Source organism: Panthera uncia, assembly GCF_023721935.1.
Source record: "Panthera uncia isolate 11264 chromosome D3 unlocalized genomic scaffold, Puncia_PCG_1.0 HiC_scaffold_8, whole genome shotgun sequence".
Classification (NCBI taxonomy): domain Eukaryota; kingdom Metazoa; phylum Chordata; class Mammalia; order Carnivora; family Felidae; genus Panthera; species Panthera uncia.
In genome coordinates, this window is record NW_026057586.1 from 13,633,096 (window position 1) to 13,654,006 (window position 20,911).

Below are 20,911 nucleotides of genomic sequence, written 5' to 3' on the forward strand. Positions count from 1 at the left end.
AGGAGGTGGGGGGGGGAGGTGGTTCTCACTCCAGAGTTTCACCCACTTGTTTTTCACTCCTGAAGCTTCGGTGTAGCCGTGGCTCCATACAGCTGGGGCTCCAGATCCATCTCCCGCTGAAGGCTGATCAATCTTGAAACAGCGGATGTTACTAACGAGAAAAGGAAGAGACGGGAATCGGAATCGTTAGAATCAAATAATGTGTGAATTGCTACCTTTGTCTGCTAAGCACCAGGTACTTACCACTCCTGTGTTTAATGTGTCTGAAATCTTTTATCAGCCAGAAGAACTAGCTACTCAACAAAGCGAAAGCAAAGGAGCGTTATATAGACAGAGCCTGAAAACTCGTTTTCGTCAGCGTCCTAGGGTGGTTATTAGAGACCTTTACACATCGCCCTAGATGGCGGCTGTCTCCCAGGAGCGAGAAGGACCCCTCTCAACCTCGGCATGAGAAAAGAAAACATTACGTTGGGTGTAGTCTTACAACATGAACACCAGATTTGAAAAGTAACAAATCTAAGCCACAATTATACTGTATTTGAATGCTGTGAGCAAATTCTGCAACATTCATCCTCAAATCCAATTTCTGCCCATTTCGCCCCTTCAGAGGTTTCACAAATCCTGAGGACTTGCCATCCCCGAAGCTTCCGGTTCTTTCCTCACTCGCACGGCCAATCATGCTAAGACTAATAGCCATAAAATTATGGAAGGGGTATTTCAACAAATCACACATGAACTATGTGGATTTAAACTGGGAGAGAAGTCATCTCACTTGCCACAACTGGCCCAACAGGACCCAACACTGAAATACTAAAAGCGTAAACTCTTGAATGGGGTTTTTAAAATCCACCCTACTAGAAAGCATTCTGTGCCCCCAAACAGGAAATTCTGCAGATGTGAAATAGGTTTTGAAAAAGGCTGGCTACCGCATGGTGAACTTAATCCCACTTATAAGTTGCTACTAGTTTTCTCCCTCTATCACTTAAGAGAAAAATCATGTGTGTCGTCTCTTAACACAAACACTTTTGTCATGACCCCAAGAATTTATGTGTTGGCATTCATTAACTCCAAAATACAACCCTTCAACTTTAAGAAGGAAATCTATATCTAATTGCATTCACTTTGATTTTAGAAATAGCTGGTGGCGGTTTCTTTGAAATTTAAAAATATTTCGTGAAAGAAAAGTTTCTACTCTCAATCGGCAGCAAACATTCGCTCTTCCCTTTATCCTCAAAAGCCAAAAAAGCACCAACGGAAAATCCTGAAATGAGATTAATACCTTATTTTACAGCAGGGCTATTTATCCTCTTTTCAGAAGTTGTCATTCCTACCAAGAAAAGAGGGGCATTGAATGAGTCTGCCGTTATCTGCTGTTCATGGGACCCTGCTAGCAGATTTCACCCATGCACAACGGTAAGCACATGCAAAGGGTTTCTTAGTAAGGCATCACTAAGGGTTTCACTGCATCTCTGCTGCCTTTCTGAATTCCAGAGAAAAACTGAAGGCTCATTTCTAAAGACAGTTATGCTTTTTATTATAGAACACAGAGCCTTCAAAGAAATAATGCCACTTCCCGGCCTGAGTATGCTATTTTTTTCCCCTAGCCTGAGTATGAACGGAAAAAAAAAACAATCCTTGACCTACCCCCCGCCCCCCAAACGCTTCCCAGTGAAGCAGGGGTTTCTCCTTCTCTGCCCAGCTGATACAGGGTGGCTGAGCAGCTGTCCCAAACGACCTGAACGCTGACTCTTGCACATCTTCCGAGGAGTCTGAGAGAACATGCGAGCCGGAGCTCAGTCACAGTCACGCAGAAGCGTCAGCCTATGCCCTTACCCGGTCTCACACAGAATAAACAGGCCATCCCTCCAACAGCACAAGAAATACAGTAGATACGGAAGCTCTTCCAAGTTATTAAGAAGCCACAGCCTCCCAGCTGTGAAACAGAAGGCATCATTTTTACATAAAAGTGTTATGTGGGCCCCCGGGGTGGCTCAGGTGATTAAGTGTCCCACTCTTGATTTCGTCTCACGTCATGATCTCACAGTTCCTGGGGTGGAGCCCGTGTTAGGCTCTGCGCTGACAGCAGGGAGCCTGCTTGGGGTTTTCTCTCTCTCTGCCCCTCCCCCCCCCCACCATGAGAACTCTCTCTCAAAATAATTCTTTAAAAGAAAAAACGTGATTTAATTGTCTGTTCCTTTTTAAAATTTTTAAATTTTTTTAAATTTATTTTTCGTAGCTTATTTGAGAGTGAGCGAGCACGAGTGAGGAAGGGGCAGAGGGAGAGGGAGAGGGAGAGGGAGAGAGAGAATCCCAAGCAGACTCTGAGCTCTCAGCGCAAGGCCTGATGCAGGGCTTGATCCCACAAACTGCGAGGTCATGACCTAAGAAGCCGAAATTAAGAGTCTGACAACCGAGTCACCCAGGAGCCCATGTCTTTTTTTTTTTTTTTTTTTTTTTTAAATCTTAGAACACACATCTGATGCTTTGTAGTAGCTCAGGCCAGTCTAGTAACATGTCCATTGCAGAGACTTTAACAAATAGATTTTTCTTACGGATAATAGTGGGGTAATCATAAATATGTGGTTTTGCATCTTGTTTCTAATTACGTCATGAACATTGTCCCATGTCACGTTATATTCATCCTAAATATAATTAGATTGATGATCACCTCTGTGCCTAAAATGAATACCACATTTCTGATTATTTGTTCGAATGAATTTTGCCATAGAAAACCTTGATCTAAGTATATGAATATTTTTAAAGGCTTGATACACAGAGTCCATAGCTTTTAAGAAAAGTTATGTTCAATTTACAGTACTCCAGCAGCACCAATTTGAGGGGGGAAGTATTAATATTTCCTTGATATACTAGTAAGTTTGAACATGACATTTTCATGCAACTATCTGTACTTCTTTCGTGAAATGTTAACCTCCTTCACTTATTTGCTGTTCGAGTACTTTTCTTCTAAGAACATTTTTTAACAAGAATATTAATGCTTGTATTTTTCCTGTTTGTTTTTTTGCCACTGTTTCTTCTTAGTTTGTCATTTGCCTTTTAGATTTACTCTTGGTTTTTTTCCTGGAAAGAGATTTCAAACTTTTGTGTATACAAAGTATTTTTAAATACTTAGAAATATCAAAACCAATTATATATATTGATTTCTACTTTTGCGATCCCCACCCTCCCACCCCCACCTCCCACTTTTGGACAGAAAAAGATGTTTTCTGGCTTGTGAATATATTCATGTGATTTTTTTTCTTACTTTTAGAAATTATTTCATTTTATAGAGTTCTTTAATTTAGCTTTAATTTATTTTGGTGTGTAATACAAATTCAACTTAATTTTGATATAATTGTTTTATGCAAAATTTCATATATTTATAAAAATACTCAAAAGCTAGCTGCGTTAAGATGAAAATATATTTTGATAATCCAGGTACTCTTAGTTCTAGAAGTCTCTTAGGACTTCCTCCTCATCATATGGAGGAGAAAGCTGAGGTCTGGACAGACTCAAGGATTTGGGCCGAGGCTCCACTAACTGAGAAAAAGTACAGAGCGCCTAGACCCCCTGCAGCTCTCCTAGGACACTCTGCTTAGGCAGTACTCCTCAATTATAGACTGAAATCAATCAGTACCTGAAACAAACAGGCACTAACTAGGCCAATTCCATCCAGGAATCGCCTCGAGCGATATTCAGATTTTAGCTGGCAGTAAACACCTAGGATAATATTAATGACTGCTCTTTTAAAATTCTCCTCCTTTTCAGTTTTGTTCTAAGACAACGGCAGAGGACTTTTAGCAGGAGACAGCACAACAGGGCTTAAGCATAGAAGGCAAACACAATGACTAACGTGTGTCAGTGTCCGAGACTTAAGCTGGCTGCAAGAAAATTCAGAAAAGTTTAAAGAAGGTAATGATGACCATCCATAATCCTATCATCCAGAGAATAACACTATTTTAACATTTTTATATCCTTGCAGGCATTTTCTAGGTGTACACATGCACACAAATTTATTTTGGAAAAAGTGGGAACATACCATACAAATATTTTGAAAATATTCTTCTCATTGAACTTCATACGTAGGGATCTTTAACTCTACATCATTTTAAGTGTATTATTTTGAGAGAAGAGAGGGTGCACATGCATGCATGGATGGGGGAGGGGCAGAGAGGGGAGACACAGAATCTGAAGGGAGCTCCAGGCTCTGAGGTGTCAGCAGAGTCGGACGTGGGGCTCGAACCCATGAAGCGTGAGATCATGACCTGAGCCAAAATCAAGAGTCAGACGCTCAACTGACTGAGCCACCCAGGGACTCCTACAGCATTGTTTTTAATGGCTATATAATATTCAATTATGAAGCACAATTCTCTTGACAGACATTTAGAGATGTGTGAGAAGAAATTTTTAAAGACGGTTTTTTTCTAATGAGGTTTCCTCCTTTAATGTTTTACCCAGTGAACTTCAACCTGCAATTCTTTGTCGACATCAAGAACGACACTATCAATGAATTCTTTCCCCAAACACGATAACTTAGCAGGATCTAACTATCCCACACTCCCAGTTTTGTTTAAACCATCTGCATTTTACCAGATTGTTAGTTTTTCCCACATCATGCATCTCTTTCAATCCTTTCCTAACATTTGCATTAAGCATCACACCATATCCTCAGTAACTGAGATGTAAGTTTATGTCTTAGTTATTCATGGCTCTCCTCCGAGTTTTTCTTTATATCCAACCCCCCCCCCCCTTTGTATTCATTATTCTCATTCTCTTTTTGCCTGGATACTTCCTCAAAGACTTTCTGAAAGGACACTTGAGTATCCACCTATTTGAAATTGTTTTTGGCCCTCCATTCTGGTGAACTATGGACTCACAAATCGCTCCAAATGTGTGTAGATACAGCTAAGAAGCCACCGGGCACTTCATACTGTTTAATGTTTTCACTGAGTTACAAATCGCGTTGTCCGTGAACGTGGACAGGGCTGCAGGGCATCACGAGATACTTACTTCAGCAATTCCAGGGTTTTGTGATCAAGGGCAAGTCGGGGGTTTCCAGTCAGGTCTAGTTCTTGTAGTTTTGGAGGCAGGTTTTCTGGTAAAGTGACTTCGCTTAGCTCATTACAGCTCAGGTCCACGCACTGCAACAAGAAGGGGAAACCGGAAGTGATGGCCCGGACAAGTGGTTCAGGTGGCTCTATGCTCCTACCCGTTGCTTGAGAATCAGTCTGCCATTCACTAGACTATGCTGGCCAAGTGCAGAAAAATAAGATTGTCTGCTACCCTCCCATAAACATTTAAAACAGATTCTGCTATCTGCAGCTAAAATGTTCACTTTCTTTGGTTAACACAGAAAACCCGTGTTCTTTATTCTGCCCCTCGTTATCTTTTTAAGTTTATCTCTACATGTAAAACAACAAGCATTAGCTGAAAATCCCAAGGATAGTTTTTCTGATTGCTCACAAAATCTCCACACCTGTTATGGCCATAAGGGGTAGAGTCAACATCGAAATGGAACTTTGAAGGGGCTTCCTTAAATCAAAATACCTGCAAGATGAGGAAGGCAGGGACACCTTCAAAATGAGAAGATAATTCAAAAGAAGCTCAATAAGAAACTGGTAAAAGACTAGCTGTTGGGCCTGCCTGCCGCCTGCAAGGAAAAAGGCAGGAGTCAAATAAGGATCCCACCCCCCAGGCATCCAGTACCTAGATCTTCCACCAGCTCCTGCCTAAAATCACTCGAAAACAATGACAAAAAGGGTCAGCATGTTGATTAGAACAAAACTTGTGTTATCTGCGAATGGGGATAATACCTCCTTTCTCACAAAACTGAGGTAAGCCCTAAAAGAGGTGCTGCGTTTGTGTTCTGAGAGCAGGGAACCGGAGGAGAAGGTGGCTCACCATCGACAAGAGGGAAAAGGAGTAATTGGCAATTTTTCCGGAGAAAAGAACATGTAATCCATAATTTGGCAGAAAGGGGTAGGAAGAATTCAATTATCCAGCTTGAGGCTGCACCTTCTTATGATTTCAGAAAATGCCTCAAGAGCCTGTTAAAAATCTTAAGATGGTTTGAAAGGCAAATTGTATCCAAGAATTTCAGAATCTTTAAAGCAGACAAAATCATCTTTTTTGGAAAAAATTTTTAACTTAAATCTGTTATGGATTGGGGAGGGACAGAGACCGAATGAACACCTATATTTTTGGAGAAAAATATTCTCAACTGACTTCAAATAATGCAATGTTTCCACACAAATTGTTTTATACCCTTGCTCTCAGGCAGTAGCGACGATATAAAATTATATTGTAATTTTAATTACTGTGTATTATGAGAGTGTTGTAACCACTTTACAAAAAGTTGGACAAGTGGAAAAGCTTAGAAAACTTGCCTTTATATGTAGTGCCCTAACATAACCAGTGTTAGTATCCAATTTTTCTTATTAATATAAACAAAAATTAAAAAAAAAACATAAATGTAGATACAATTTCATCACTTATTCCATATCTGGACTCCTAGCACCTTTAATGGCAGAAGACATATATTCATTGAGCCTAAACATCAATAGGGAGGTGGTCATCTTTTTGTTTTGTTTTTCCATTTATAAATAATGGTTGCATCAATAGTCAACTGGACTGTAATGAAAAACCACTAATACTGAGAATACTAAAGATGGGCTGTTCCATCAGGATAGACCGTGTACATCAGCACAGAGAAGGCAAATGCTGCCAGTGCTATGTGCTGGGCAGTGATGAAACACAAGCTTGAGGACTGGCTGGTGTGCGTAACTTAGAACGGGTGGTTGACAGAAACAAAAACAAGGTCAGAGCATGAACTATGGGGAAAGACTGTAGACATCTCAGAACATTATGGAATTTTATGAAATTGATAGGCATCGTTTTCTAATTTCACCTAATGATTTAAACACTCATAGCTCTGCCGGTGTAAAATTGCTCATTCTTTAAATTACCAAATTATAAAATGAGTTCAGTAAGGTGTTTATTTATGACGACAATGCTGGCGTTGTCTTTATAAATAATCCTCTCAGAAGTGGTGCTTACCACCATCAAGTCCCTCTGTCTCTCCCCCTTCCCCCTCCCCCCAAGGCCCTTAATTCACTGCAGCCAGTTCCTGTGCCCTGTCCCACAGTGTTGTCGCCTCTATAGGGAGGTCTGGGACCGCGGGGGTCCTGACTTTGCTCTTGTCTCATCTCCCTCCGGCCCACTCCCCACAGGGCTGTCAGGGGGACTGTGATGTGCTTAATCCCATCTGATCGCACTCGGGCTTGTCTTTCAGTCACTCCCTACTGCCTTCCAATCTGCCACCAGACTCCTCAGCCTGTCAAATAAGGCCCTTCATCTCCACCTTTCAGCACCTGCTTCCCTGCGCTCTATATTCAGCGGTGTCACAGTTAATTCCAGTTCCCGCGTGTGTCATGTTCTCACTTGGGCTCTGCACATACTGCTCTGTGACCGGGACTCTTCAGGCTTTCCTCGCCCCTTACCTGGTACAATCTGCCCCATTCTTGTCAGTCTCAACTCGACGCCAATTCCACTAGGACCCCTCGTTCAAAGTTTCCGCTTACTTATTCCTCCCATTAGGCTACGAGCTCCTAGAGAACAGGGCCGGTGGCTCCTCCCCCATGTCCTTAGTGCAGCACAGAGAACAGATGCCCACAAATGCCTGGGAATTAGTAGACAATTATTTGTTGAACAAAGAAATGAACGAATCTTCCGAGAAGATCCTCCAGTAATTCAATCCGCTAGGATGGAAACGGAGATAGGCGTGCTGAGATTAAGTTCAGTCTGGAGTAAATAGCATAATGGCAGATAAGGAGAGAAATACCCTTTCATGGTTCTATACACTGGAGGAGGTTTGATCATGAAAATTACAGGGTGTTGGTTCCCAGCGCTGAGCCACTCAGTGCTCTACTTACAAGCTCTATTCCTTATTCTTTTAATAGTCTTCCACAAACACTTGTTGACTGAGTGGTTGTAATGGCTACCACTAGGAAAACAGAAAATTTGGGGGTGAGACTGGAGAAAAAAAATAGTGCTTGCGTATTCCATGACGTTTAATGTATGTTTCTCTATTGTTCAATGCATTAAAATTTTCTTGAAAATACATTATTAAATAGAATGTTAAATCAGCCTACAGAGTTACCTTTCCCTCTTTCAGGCCTATTTTAGGACATAGCTTACAAAAACTACTTGGCTATAGTACAAAATTCTGGTAAGAATACTCAAAACAGAATTATCCAACCCTTGGAAAAAGTGAGATAACTCATAGTTGGAGGAACTCAAGATTTAGAGGGAAAGGACCGCTAATACGTTTAGCTAAGAGCACAGGAAAATAATCAGTGCATCTTAAAGAGAACTGATCCGACATTTAAGTATAATTATCACCAAAGCTCTGATATCTTTATTATGTTTTCCTCACAGAACCTTACCAAAGACACGGGCGTATCACTTTTCACAGCAGTGTATTACCTATTATCCCCCCAGTAATCGCCTGGACTGCCCGGAAACAGCAGAGTCACCTGCTAACCCTGAGCAATTCTGCAACCGCGTGCTTCAGCCTTCAGACCACAGCCAGGCCACCAGCGCAGCCACGCGGCCCTCCAGAGCGCAAAGGGGCACTCCCAATCACCTTTGCACTCCCGTGCCCTCACGGCGGGAAAAGCTGCTGATGTAATTATTTCTGTAATTGTTCAGAAATGTATATTGTTTAAACCGCCCCACCTTTTAGGGAGTTGCAAAAGAAGACCTTTCATCTTTTATAAAGCCTTCCCTCTCTGTATTTACATACACTGTGATTTTCCTCCGAACAGGTTCACTAATTTTCATTACGAATTCCTAAGAAGCAAATAAATGCAAGTGTTCATCCAAAAGAGCCTTGATTTAGCACCTACCTGGTGGCAGACAATAAGCCAGACGTCAGGGATCTACAGAGACGGCATCACAGTCCCCACCCTGGGGAATTCCCAGGCCAGAGTGGGAAATGATTCTCCCTCCGGCTGCGAATCAGTAATAGGTACAAGTGTGCACGGGTGTGACAGGTTAAGGCTTCCGAGAGGGCCTTCCAGGAGGGGATTTTCGTGAAGAATCGAAGATAACGAGGCAGAGAAAACAGGAGGGCATCCAGGGAGAGAGAATAGCACACGGCTTACCAGGACACGAACCACGAGTGACTGGCGTGGCTGGGGATGGCGGAGAGGCAGGCAGGGACCAGATGGTAAGCTAGAGACTGTGTCTCAGGTAGAAGTGGTCTGTACTACCTCCCTCTCTTACAGTTAGGAGACACAGCCTTTTAGCTTAATAGTAAAATAAATATACACATGTATCGTTTCTCACTATGTAACTTGTAGCCAGATTCTCTTGAAACACTTAAACTATATTTATTCCTGATGTTGTATAGACTAAGTGGTCATTACTGTAGGACGTTCATATATCTAAGTAAACTTGTTAACTAAATGAGCCAGTGAGAACCTGTCAAAGATACTCAGACTCCAAACCCAAAGCTGGAGTTCTATTTTTCTATATAGGGGCGCCTGGGTGGCTCAGTCGGTTGAGTGTCTGACTTTGGCTCAGGTCATGATCTCGTGGTTTGTGAGTTCGAGCCCTGCAATCAGGCTGTCTGCTGACAGCTCAGAGTCTGGAGCCTGCTTCGGATTCTGTGTCTCCCCCTCTCTCTGCCCCTTCCCTGCTCAATAAGTCTTCCTTCTCTATATTTACATATACTGTGATTTTTCTCAACTGGATTTTAGATTTAGAACACCTCTATTGGCAATAATTTGATAAAAACAACAATCAGGGTAAAAATTTCTTTTAAAAAATCCTCATTCCACCAAATAGTATTCCATTTCCCCAAACACGAATTCCCTTAAACACTGAAACTAAATTATTTGCAAAATTTGGCTTTAAGAAAAGGCATCCTTTAGGGGCACCTGGGTGGCTCAGTCGGTTGAGCGTCTGGCTTCGGCTCAGGTCATGATCTCGCGGTTTGTGAGTCTGAGCCCCACACTGGGCTCACTGCTGTCAGTGCAGAGCCCGCTTCAGATCCCCTGTCTCCCTTTCTCTGCCCTTCTTCGACTTGCGCTCTCCCACAAAAATAAATAAAAATAAAAAAAAAAAAGAAGGAACGAATGCATTCTTTATATAAACTGAGCAATTCCTTTCCATCGCTACTTCTTAAAATTGGTTATGTGTGCCTTTGGAAGGATGCAGTGGTAGGAATATCACAGAGTTACAGGGCACCTGGCCCATGCTTCTGTGGGCTTCAGTTTTACTCAAAGATGATGGACAGAAAGGGCCTTTATGTTTACACGAAAACTAACAGAAATGGTAAAAAGCAGAATGCAAAAGGAGTGTGTGATTTTAGATTGCAGAGGAGACTTGAGAGAAATTTGCTTGTGATTTCAGGCCATACCCCAGACTTCTGGGCCTATCAGCTCACTTCTCTTCAGCCTTAGGGGCAGGAGACTTTGAAGAGCATGACGGTGACCACGTCACTGCCTACTTCCTGAGGACTCAGCCACGAGCGCTCCTTTCGTTCATCTGCACGTATCCATGCCCCACCGCATACGATGCACGCGGCGTTTTGTTGGAAAGGACATGGCTCTGAAGTTAAAAGGATCTGCTGAAATAATTGTGTCAACTAGAGTTTAAAAACTATCAAACAAACTAGTCTGACTTAATTCGTTACTCCAGTTTTGAAAGAGCATATGCAGTCCTGGCTCCCTGCTGTTCTGTCACGAGTGAGGCAGGGAGAAGAGTGGCATGAACGGCCACCTGTGGTCTATAGACGCTGCGTCATCCCTTTCCTTTGCCCTTGTCAGGAGCCCTGCCCCACACAGAAATGGACACAAGATTCCTGGCACGTTAGAAGATCCCCTACATTAATTATTACTGACCCAGATTCTAGAACCCTAGTGACGACTGCTCCCAGTTTCTGGTTTTTAGATACACAGGACAAATGCCTCCATGACCTTTAAAGTCTGCGAGGTCAGCTACTCTACCGGGCTGACACCGAACTGGTCCCTGATCTGTCTTCATTTGCATTATCCTACTTTCCGAAGAATTAATCCCTTTTCTTTCATCCATTTGACCCAGCAGTTCCCCATGTTCTTTGTGTCTTTATCACAGAACTGGTTCTCTCTCTCTCTCTCACCTCACCTTACAAACAACAGCAAACAGAGTTTGATTCCAAGGGATATTCAGCTTCCTGTAATCAGTGTTCTCAAGAGTGTGGCATATTAAAAATACTTCATGCTGCATTTCCCCGTGAAAAGAACACAGATCCTAGAGGTGAGTTCACTCAACTTATCCAAGTAGTTTATTACTGCACAGTACAGCATGGAAATAATCTGCAGAAAATTTCAAACACTTTAAAAGACACTGTTCACCCAGTAATTAAAATCAAGATGCCACAGGAACATGTCAAATTTAAAAAAGAAATCGCTGACGTGGTGTTTACACTACAAATTTCACTCACCATATGTATCACCTGTTTGTTTTACCTACTCAAACCACACTGCAAAAAGGGTTAGAATAAATCAACAACTGGAGGTTACTCAACTAAGAACTTGGGGAACCGAGCACTGTATTCATGGTCACTTTTGCTTTTTGGATTCATCAGCCACTAGTAGCCCAAGTGCAGACTTCGGCCTAGGACTAAGCGAGCAGAGTCTGGCTTATGTGGTGACTCTGGGATCATGTTTTCCTGTCTAGCCCACGGAGAGCTGATCTACATCCAGACAAAGCCTGTCTATTTTAGAACCAGAATAGAACACAACCTGCTCCAGGAATACAGGACTGGAGGTAGGGACGACTAATTTGAAAGAGATAAACAAAGGGGAAGACAATAAAACCAAGGAACAAAAGTGCTCTGGCACTGGGTCCACGTGGGCTCACTGGAAAATTCTGAAAGGATACTTTTTCCTACTACCAACTTCTTTTTATTTAAAAAAAAAAAAATTTTTTTTTTAACGTTTATTTATTTTTGAGGCAGAGAGAGACACAGCATGAACGGGGCGGGGGGGGGGGGGGGGCAGAGAGAGAGGGAGACACAGAATCAGAAGCAAGCTCCAGGCTCCGAGCCATCAGCCCAGAGCCCGACGCGGGGCTCGAACTCACGGACCGTGAGATTGTGACCTGAGTTGAAGTCGGACGTTTAACCGACTGAGCCACCCAGGCGCCCCCCTACTACCAACTCCTATGACCTTCCTGCCCAAGTACAGAAATTGATGCTGGAGGATGAGCAGATGTCACTGAATGTACCAACATGAGAAAAGGCCACACCTAAATTTTATCCAAGATTAGAGGAGGGTGCAGACAGCCTGTTTTAGGGGTACAAGAATAGTGGCTTAGTTCCTCAAGTTAAAAAAAATATATTTTAGCATATATATTTTAGTAGGGGAACTTATTTACCCTCTTAAATAGTAATTGGCTTTGAAGCTTCGGTAACAAAGCTGTGAATAAGCACTTTCCTTTAACGTCTTACAAGATGAGACCGTATGGAGAGAACAAGCTAGTTAAATATACCAGGGCCCGTCCCTCTTTAAATCATGTTACCTGCTCAGGTTTTATAACTGCAAGGATCTTAATTCATGATATACTTTAATTGTGGCACTTTGCTTTCAAGAAGCAATAGGAATATAATCTAGGGTTATTAACTCAACAATGAAATTTTAGTATAGGCCGAGTGTTTCAATTGAGGATAAAAATGATCTCTTTTACATTAAAAACATGCTAATTTAGAGCTCAGTTTGCGGTGAAGAGGCGCCCAGGTGTTTTATCACTTGAGATGCAGCAACTCTTTTTACCAAGAATTTTCTTGGTTTAAATGCGTGTACCTGCTTACACAGCAATTTAAAATATTCTCATGTGAGACAATGACATTTCAGCTCAGAGTTCTAAAACAACAGATCTACTACTTTTTCGACACTAGCTGCCCAGGGCTGCAAAACGGATACTTCTGTACATAAAGGATGCGAGAGGGTGCCCACCGCCACTCCCATCCCAGAGCAAACCCCGACAACAAAACCTCTATCTGCTGGTAGTGGAAGCGCTGCATGGTAAAGACCGGATGTTGTTAACATGCGGAGAATGCTAAGGTATAGTAGCTGGGATAAAAAGAAAAGTCAAAGAACAAAAGAAAGAAAACCATTAAAAAAGCAATACCACAAGTAAAACCTTTAAAGGAGCGATAAAGTCAAACAGAGCGAAGGCAACGGGAAGGCGTTAAACAGATTTACAAGGCGCCGACCGACTTTAGAATCCAGGAAGGCAAGCAAGGGTCTTGGAGAGGATTCGGTTTCACAGAAGAAGAGTCAGATTTTGCAAAATCTAGTTAAAGCCTGAAAAGTTTAAATGTCTATCTGTTATCTGTACTTTAAACCAGATACTTGGGGGAAAAAAAAAGCCTCATCTACAATTTCGAGTAAGAAAACACTAAAAGACAGGTGCAGAAAGTAAGACCAGCAAACGGGAGGTTGTTCTTGCGACTCTTCCCTTCTCGAGCTGGTGCCCCACCGGGCACGGCGCACAGAGACCAGTTTAATAGGTCCCTGTCGTAGCACAGCCCCCGTGTCCAGTAATGGGCAGGACAGGAGCCCTGGGAAGCTTAGCTGTCAACCTCGTGCCAGTGCTGGAGGCAAAGAAGTATTTGTTTACGTAACAAATTTCCAGATTTTGATGGTCATCAGCCAGAATAGCTGCTGCATATGATCACAGCTGAACCACATCAGGAGTGTATTAATTATAGCTAACATTACAGGGTTCTTCCTGTTGCCACTCCTATTCCAAATGTTCACACGGAGGATTTCCCTCATCCTCACAGCAAGACTGCAAAGGAAGGATTCGTCTTCCCTCAGTTTACATATGAGGAAATGAAGCAGTTGAGGAACTTTTAGCTGGAATAAAATTCCAGGTCTGTTTCCTTTCAGAGCCCTGCCTCTTCACCCTTGTGAAAGGTACTATATGGAAAGCAGAAGTAAACTATGCCTATGAGCTTATAACCAATGTTCTAAAATGCCAGTGATGTACGAAGTGATAGTGTGCTCTAGGTAAAATATATCATGGCCCAAAGCATGCACATACTTAGAAAATGACTTGTATATACCTCAACCATGTAAATGGATAAAAACCACTGTAGTGAAAGATTATGCATGCTCCTTAAAGTGTCTTCAGTGGGGCGCCTGGGTGGCTCAGTCGGTTGAGCGTCTGACTTCGGCTCAGGTCATGATCTCACGGTTCATGAGTTCGAGCTCCACGTCAGGCTCTGTGCTGAGAGCTCAGAGCCCAGAGCCTGCATCGGATTCTGTGTCTCCCTCTCTCTCTCTGCCTCTCCCCTTTCTGTCTCTCTCTCTCAAAAATAAACAAACATTAAAAAAAATAAAGTGTCTTCAAACGTCTACATAATTTCTTAAATCTGATACATAAAGATCATAACAGAAAGTGCCTGGAGGGTGGCCAAGAAAGATGACTTTGGTTCCTTTTTAGGAGATTAAAATGTGCTCCAAGTCTATAACCACGGAGTTATTTCTTACTACGCACAAAACTGACGATCAGAAATGCTAAGGTACAAATGCAAAAATACATTATATGTAAATAACTCCTTACTTTTGCACCAAAAATCATGACTAAAAAGTTGTTACGTGGCTTTCATTCTGGCAGGCTGGTTTCATCCTATGATCTACCCTGAGTCAGAAGTCGCGAACTGCAGACTGTTTCTGCCGCCAATTTACGGTCTTCATGGACACAAATCCCTTTGTTTTCCAGCACCTCACATCAGATGGGAATAACAGCTCTTCTGCTAGTTTCATTAAATTGAAATGAATGTTTGGGGATGGGAACGATGCGGGATCTATCAAGGGAATTAGTACTAACTGGGTGCTGTGCTGGTGGATACGATTTAATCGCGTGAGTCTGGGGGAGGAGCATGCAGTTTGTTAACTTTTTCAAACTGCTGTCAGGCATCTGAGTGACATACGCTTTGAGCCTCATAACCACCCTGGAAATGAGGAGGACAAGTATCGTTAGATGGGAAAGAGTTAGGTGACTATATGGTTAGCCTCAATTCACACAGCTAGTTATGGACAGAGCCCAGAGTATCACTTTCCCAACTCCTGATCCTGTGTTTTTTATTTATCGCTGTTGGTTTTTCCCTCTGCTGACAAGGCAGCGTAGCCCAGTGGTTAGAAAAGATGGGGCAACGTCAACCGAGAGTCTTGAATCCAACAAAGGTGCAGACATCGTGAACTGATGAATTAGACAAAGCAATTCTCTCCTGTGACCTGCTCTTGGAGGCTACGGAGTCAGACCACGTACCTTGATTTCTGGGAGCTGCATCACTTCAGGAAAGACTTCAATGCAATTAGAATGTGCAATCACGGTGTGCATACGCCTGCAATTCATGACAGTGGTCGGGATGGCTTTCAGTTTATTCCCACTGACATCAATTTCTTCAAGTTCCTCCAGTTTTGCCATTTTACTAAAGAAAGGAAAATCCAAGGGGGAGCAGGTCGTAAAATAATCCTAAGGCAATTAAAAAATAATAATACATAACAAGAATAAAAAGGGAATTTACTATGAACCTAAAGATTCTTTAAAGATTCACTGTATAATATAACTGTGTGTTAACTACACTGGAATTAAAAAATAAAAGATTCACTTGTAATCATCATTTTAACAAACAAGACCCGGGCGCCTGGGTGGCTCGGTCAGTTAAATGTCTCCATCTTGATTTTGGCTCAAGTCACAATCTCATGGTTGTGAGATCAGGCCCCGTGTCAGGCTCTGCACTGACAGCACGGAGCCTGCTTGGGATTCTCTCTCCCTGTCTCTCTGCCCCTCCCCTGCTTGTTCTTTCTCCCTAAAAAAATAAAAAAAAAATTTTAAGACCATTTTCACTACTGGTTTTGAGTATCAAAGTAGTTTAACACCTCCTTTCCTAGTATAAAACAAAAACTATTAACTTCAACTGTTCAAATTAGCAAAAAAAGAAAAATGGATGTCTCTTTCCTCTTAAAACTGTGTGTGAATTAAGTTATCCTGGCAACAATCGCTTTGCTATGTAGCTTAGTCTCAACGCCAATAAAAATCCTACTCAAGTGGGATAATAAGTTAGCATTAATCCACTGGAAGTGCTTTAAAAAAGCTCAGTTTGAGGGGCACATGGGTGGCTCAGTGGGTTAAGCATCTGACTTCAGCTCAGGTCATGGTCTCACAGTTCATGAGTTCAAGCCCCACATCGGGCTCTGTGCTGACAGCCCAGAGCCTGGAACTTGCTTCAGATTCTGTGTCTCCCTCTCTCTCTGCACCTTCCCTGCTCACAGTCTGTCTCTCCCTGTCTCTCAACAATAAATGTTAAAAAAAAAAAAAAAAAAAATCAGTTTGAGAGAAAGACTTGTCTTTGTATTGGCTCTGAAAGGTCAGGGGAGGCAGCGTAGCCCAGGGCGTTTGCTCATATGAAGACATGCTTTCCCCAAAACCCCACTCCCCAGATTCCTGTGACATCATTTGTGATGGACCATCTCTGGACCTGGCAGGGCCCAAATGCAAACCGTGCCCAAAAGAAATTCCTTTCACCTCCTGTTAAATATCTGCCAAGGAGGACTCTTGCTAACCTTACTTTAATAACACGTCCTAATACATTGAACACGTTTGTTTAAGAATGTCTTTTATTGTGGTGGCGTCCAAGTCCTGATTTCAGCTCAGGTCATGATCTTGCAGTTTGTGAGCTCAAGCCCCATACTGGGCTCTGTGCTGACACAGCAGAGCCCATTGGGATTCTCTCTCTCCTATCTCTTTGCCCTTCCCTCCATCTCTCTCGAAATAAATGAACATTAAAAAAAACCAAACAAAAAACGGTTAAAAGAATGTCTTTTATTTTTCAGTCTTAATCTATAGTTGATCTTAGTAATATTAACCAATAATTATAGTAAACAAATAAAGAAAATGTGTTAGGGTTTCTTGCCTTTTCTGCAAATGTGGAGGGAAAAAACCATGCACCTCTACAATCCTGTAATAGCATCTACCACTCCTCTGACCCTTTCTCTACTACTGGTGATGCTGGGCTCCAAAAACTGCAGGATTTCCAGTAAGTATAACTCAAACTTTGAATCATGTAGTTTACAATTGTTGGTATCTCTTCTGTTTGTTATGGTTTCATTTGTCATAAGAAGCCTTCAAAAAAAATTTAGCAAGAAATCCTTTTATTTACTTTTCCTTCTGTCATCTCTCAAATATAAAATTTATCTTATTTATCTTGAAAATTAATATATTCTGAAGATACAGTAAGAGCTAAGTTTTCATTTTATGACATCAGGTCTTTAAATATCCTGAGCAGGAATCAGGATATGCTACAAACACTGTGTACACAGACTGTGAAGGGATTGAGCTCCGACTGCCTGAATTTGTGAGACTATTACTTGAATATGCTGTTATCATATTTGGAAAGAAATATGGAGAAATCCATGAGTAATGGGGCATGGAAAATGACCAAAAGTATAGAAATCGGGCCCAAGAAAGAACTTAAACAAGTTTCCATTCCTCCACATACAAGGAAGGTGACCAATGGACGAGACCGCTGGAGCATGTTCTCTAATTTGGGAAACCATCTGTGGAGTGTCTGCCCCAGACCAGACCTCATATATACACGGCACTGAAGGTGACAAATCACAGTCCTGACTCTTGAGGAACTTGGGGTCTTTAGGGGGCACCTGTGCTACATCACAGTCCATAGGGAGACAGAGATTGTAGCAAAATGCATTTTTATGAGGTACAGAAAAAATTCTCCGTAGGTAGGGTGATTACAAGTGGCATGGTCACTGGAGGCTACTATCGAAATCTGAGTTAGTGGTAGTTTCTCCTGCAGGGCTTATTTGCCTCTCAAATAGGATGAGGAGTCCTTTCAGAGATATTATTGTTAGGTGATTGCCATGTTTTCTTCCAAAAATATCATCTCCTCATTCCACAGTAAAATACTATGAACACAGTAAAAGTACATGGAAGTAAAAAAAAAAAAAAAAAAAAAAAGTACACAGAAGTAAAGTACATAGAAGAAAAAAGAAGGTTTAATCATTAATATCAAACGAGAGGAAGCAATACAGAAATAAATATGTACAACGACAACAACAAAAACCCAGAGCAATACTTTAAGTCCATGCGTATTTGGCCTTCCTCACTTAGTGAGGTTTCGATAGGCTCGTAGCCTTGAGGGCGGCAGAGGGACGCCGTGCCACTATTTCTCGCTCTGCCCGGTGCTCAGCTGGAGCTGGCAGCAGAATACCAGAAGGGGCTGGCGGCCGCCTCTGTGCTGGGCGTGTGTGTGTTCCAGGTCCTAACTTGTGAGATGGACAAACGCCAGTGACCTGCACGTGGAGTATTTCCTTCGTGGCAGGCTGGGTGTGTAGGTTCACCCCAAGTTAGACACCGTGCCACTGCCCCCCCAAATTACAAGTTCAGACTACAACAGAATTAAAAATGGAATATTCTGAGAGCCAGAAGTTATTTGTAATATGACATGGTGTCTCTGGTCGCATAGGCCACCGGGGCTTTTTATACCACAGCACAAATAAAAGACTGGTAGCTACTTAAGAACCGTCAGGTTCCTGGTTTACGTTCTAATTCCCACCTACCGTATTAGGTTAATTAAACAGAATGATAATTTGGTTACAAAGAACCAAAAGGAAAAACATGCCCACGAAATAACAATACCTTATTTCAAAATCATAAGAATGCCATAGTGCTTGGGTCCGTGGATACATTCACAGGAGAAAAGCGAACACATTTCTCTTTAGGGAAATGTTAATCACAGCTGATATGAAAGACAACTGTGAACTCAGGAGGGACAAGCTTCACTTTATCTGGGAAATAAACATTTTAGCTTTTGCCTTTCCACCTGTGAACCCACTTTCAGAAATGCACCGGAGAACACTTTGTGACCTTCCGTTACCTTGCTGGAAAACTCTGAAGTCGGTTATAGGCCATGTGAAGGATCTTTAGGTGGGGGTGTCCTGTTAACAAGGGCACACATTTATCTGTGAGGCTGTTATTTGTCAAATACAACTCCTGCAGGATGCTGCTCGTCTCTTCCGACAGAGTGGCTGGCGGAAGGGTTTCCAGTTTGTTGGCAGACGCATTCAGGAATCTCAGGCTACAATGACAAAATGCAACAAAATCCCACTGATAAGCCAGAGCTCTGGTCCAGAATCCACAACACATCTGGAATTTTTCTGACTGATACCTGGCGTGTTCTAAACTGGGTTTAGAAACAGGCATTTAAAAATAAACCCTGGCTTTCCTCGCCTGCATATGGATACGTGACCCCACGCTCTGTGATGAACACAGTAACTATCGATACGTGCTAGACACGAAAAGGTAAAAATCAACATTTACGGAAGCACCAAGGTGAGAGGAGGGCATTCATTCTACAGCTGGTAGGGAGTGGAAGGGAAGGTGGCACGGGAAAGTTAATGTTCTGTCTTCAGGAAGAGAAAAACAATTGCCTATTTTTAAATAAAAGGGCCCTTAGGGTAACAGGACAATCAGACATGAGGTCACAATACAACTAAATCACACGGTGAGTGTGATGCCCAAACCGCGTTTTGCAGACGCGTGTTCGCGACTGCGGCGTGTGCTCCATCCACTGTCAAGCTGTAGCCCCCGCAACACGGCGAGTGTTCAGCCCGTCAGACTCTCCCCTGTGGTTACCAAGGTCAAAGCTGCCTTGCCTCCCCACCTGGAAAAGCCTGTTAATGAACCACCTTTCTCTTGTTTCAAAACCACCTAGGTTTGAAACTTTCGGCATCCAATTCAGGACCATTCTGCCATATGTTAAGAAAAAAGAAGAAAATCTTCCTTAAAAAAAAGAATATGCAATATGAGGTATAGCAGTTTTTAATCCTGGATAAAAAGAAGGCTTTGTATTGAGGAGTCATCCCCAGGACTGTCATGCCAAGCTGTCAATCCACTAATACTCCCCAATCTTGCAACCCCCCACACATACTTATACACACTGTCCAAGTCCACTACTTGTCTAAGGAAAAGCAGTATCCCCAAAATAGAACATTTTCCATTAAAGAAACACGTATTCAGTTGACATTTAAAAAAAAAAAAAAAAGGGAAGTTCGAAAGGGCTGTACAGACCATAAATAGTCATGGGAAATTATAGTCGTGTGTGCCACACGGAAGAAAATAAAGGCCATTCATGCAGTTTCTGAAACTAGTTTTGAACTAGGAAGGAAACCAATTTCAGCACCATAGTTCTTTAAAGTATTTTTACGAGTCTGGTTCGTTAGGTCCCATTTATATCACCTGACTTAAATACCCTGTTAAGAATTTCTTCAGTATTGCAATGCATTGCCCTAAAATATCATGGACTGGGGTTGGGGGGGGGGGTAAATTATATGACAATCTCATTAAAATATAACTCTCTAGGGATATATCAGTTATGGACACAAGGGAAGAGAGAATTCATGAATGTTCACCTGTCTTCAGGCCAGAAAAAAGAGGGAACACTGTTGGGAAAGGAAAAAAGACAGCCTAGTGAATGCTCACCTAGAAAGCTGCCAGAGGGACTTTGAAACCCCTCCCACCATGTGAATGAGGAGGAGACCATGATTTCCAAAAAGACTCGTCCTCTCATCTTGTTGAAATTTGCTGCAGTGAAGGAGCCAAATACTCTTTTATGGGGAAGTAAGGGGGGAAAAAACCCTTACATCCTACCCCTCCAGGAAATGAAACTAACTTAAAACTACATGGGCTGGTTCCAAAGGATTTGATTTGAACTGAAAGGGCCTGGTTGAATCACCGTGTTAGCTAACGGCCAGAGAGCAGACAATCGGGCTAAAAAGTTTTTGATTAAATGGTCTTGGGAAAACTCAATTCAATACCCATCCTTTTACAAAAATTCCTA

The 20,911-nt window shown here is 42.3% G+C and overlaps 1 protein-coding gene and 1 long non-coding RNA gene across 2 annotated transcripts in view; one reads left to right on the forward strand and one right to left on the reverse strand.

The window, feature by feature from the left end:
• Nucleotides 1-20,911, reverse strand: part of PHLPP1 (PH domain and leucine rich repeat protein phosphatase 1) — a 212,419-nt gene that overhangs the window by 12,321 nt on the left and 179,187 nt on the right. The window contains exons 12-15 of the mRNA XM_049620260.1: nucleotides 18,950-19,150; nucleotides 15,322-15,484; nucleotides 5,008-5,138; nucleotides 47-151 (exon numbers count right to left, since the gene is read on the reverse strand). Of these exons, the coding sequence (XP_049476217.1) occupies nucleotides 47-151; nucleotides 5,008-5,138; nucleotides 15,322-15,484; nucleotides 18,950-19,150 (600 nt within the window). The remainder of the gene's footprint in view (nucleotides 1-46; nucleotides 152-5,007; nucleotides 5,139-15,321; nucleotides 15,485-18,949; nucleotides 19,151-20,911) is intronic.
• On the forward strand, nucleotides 145-10,077 carry LOC125914711 (uncharacterized). The gene is made up of 4 exons (XR_007455398.1): nucleotides 145-235; nucleotides 1,316-1,413; nucleotides 3,766-3,909; nucleotides 8,434-10,077. It is a non-coding gene; the product is annotated as an uncharacterized LOC125914711 (long non-coding RNA).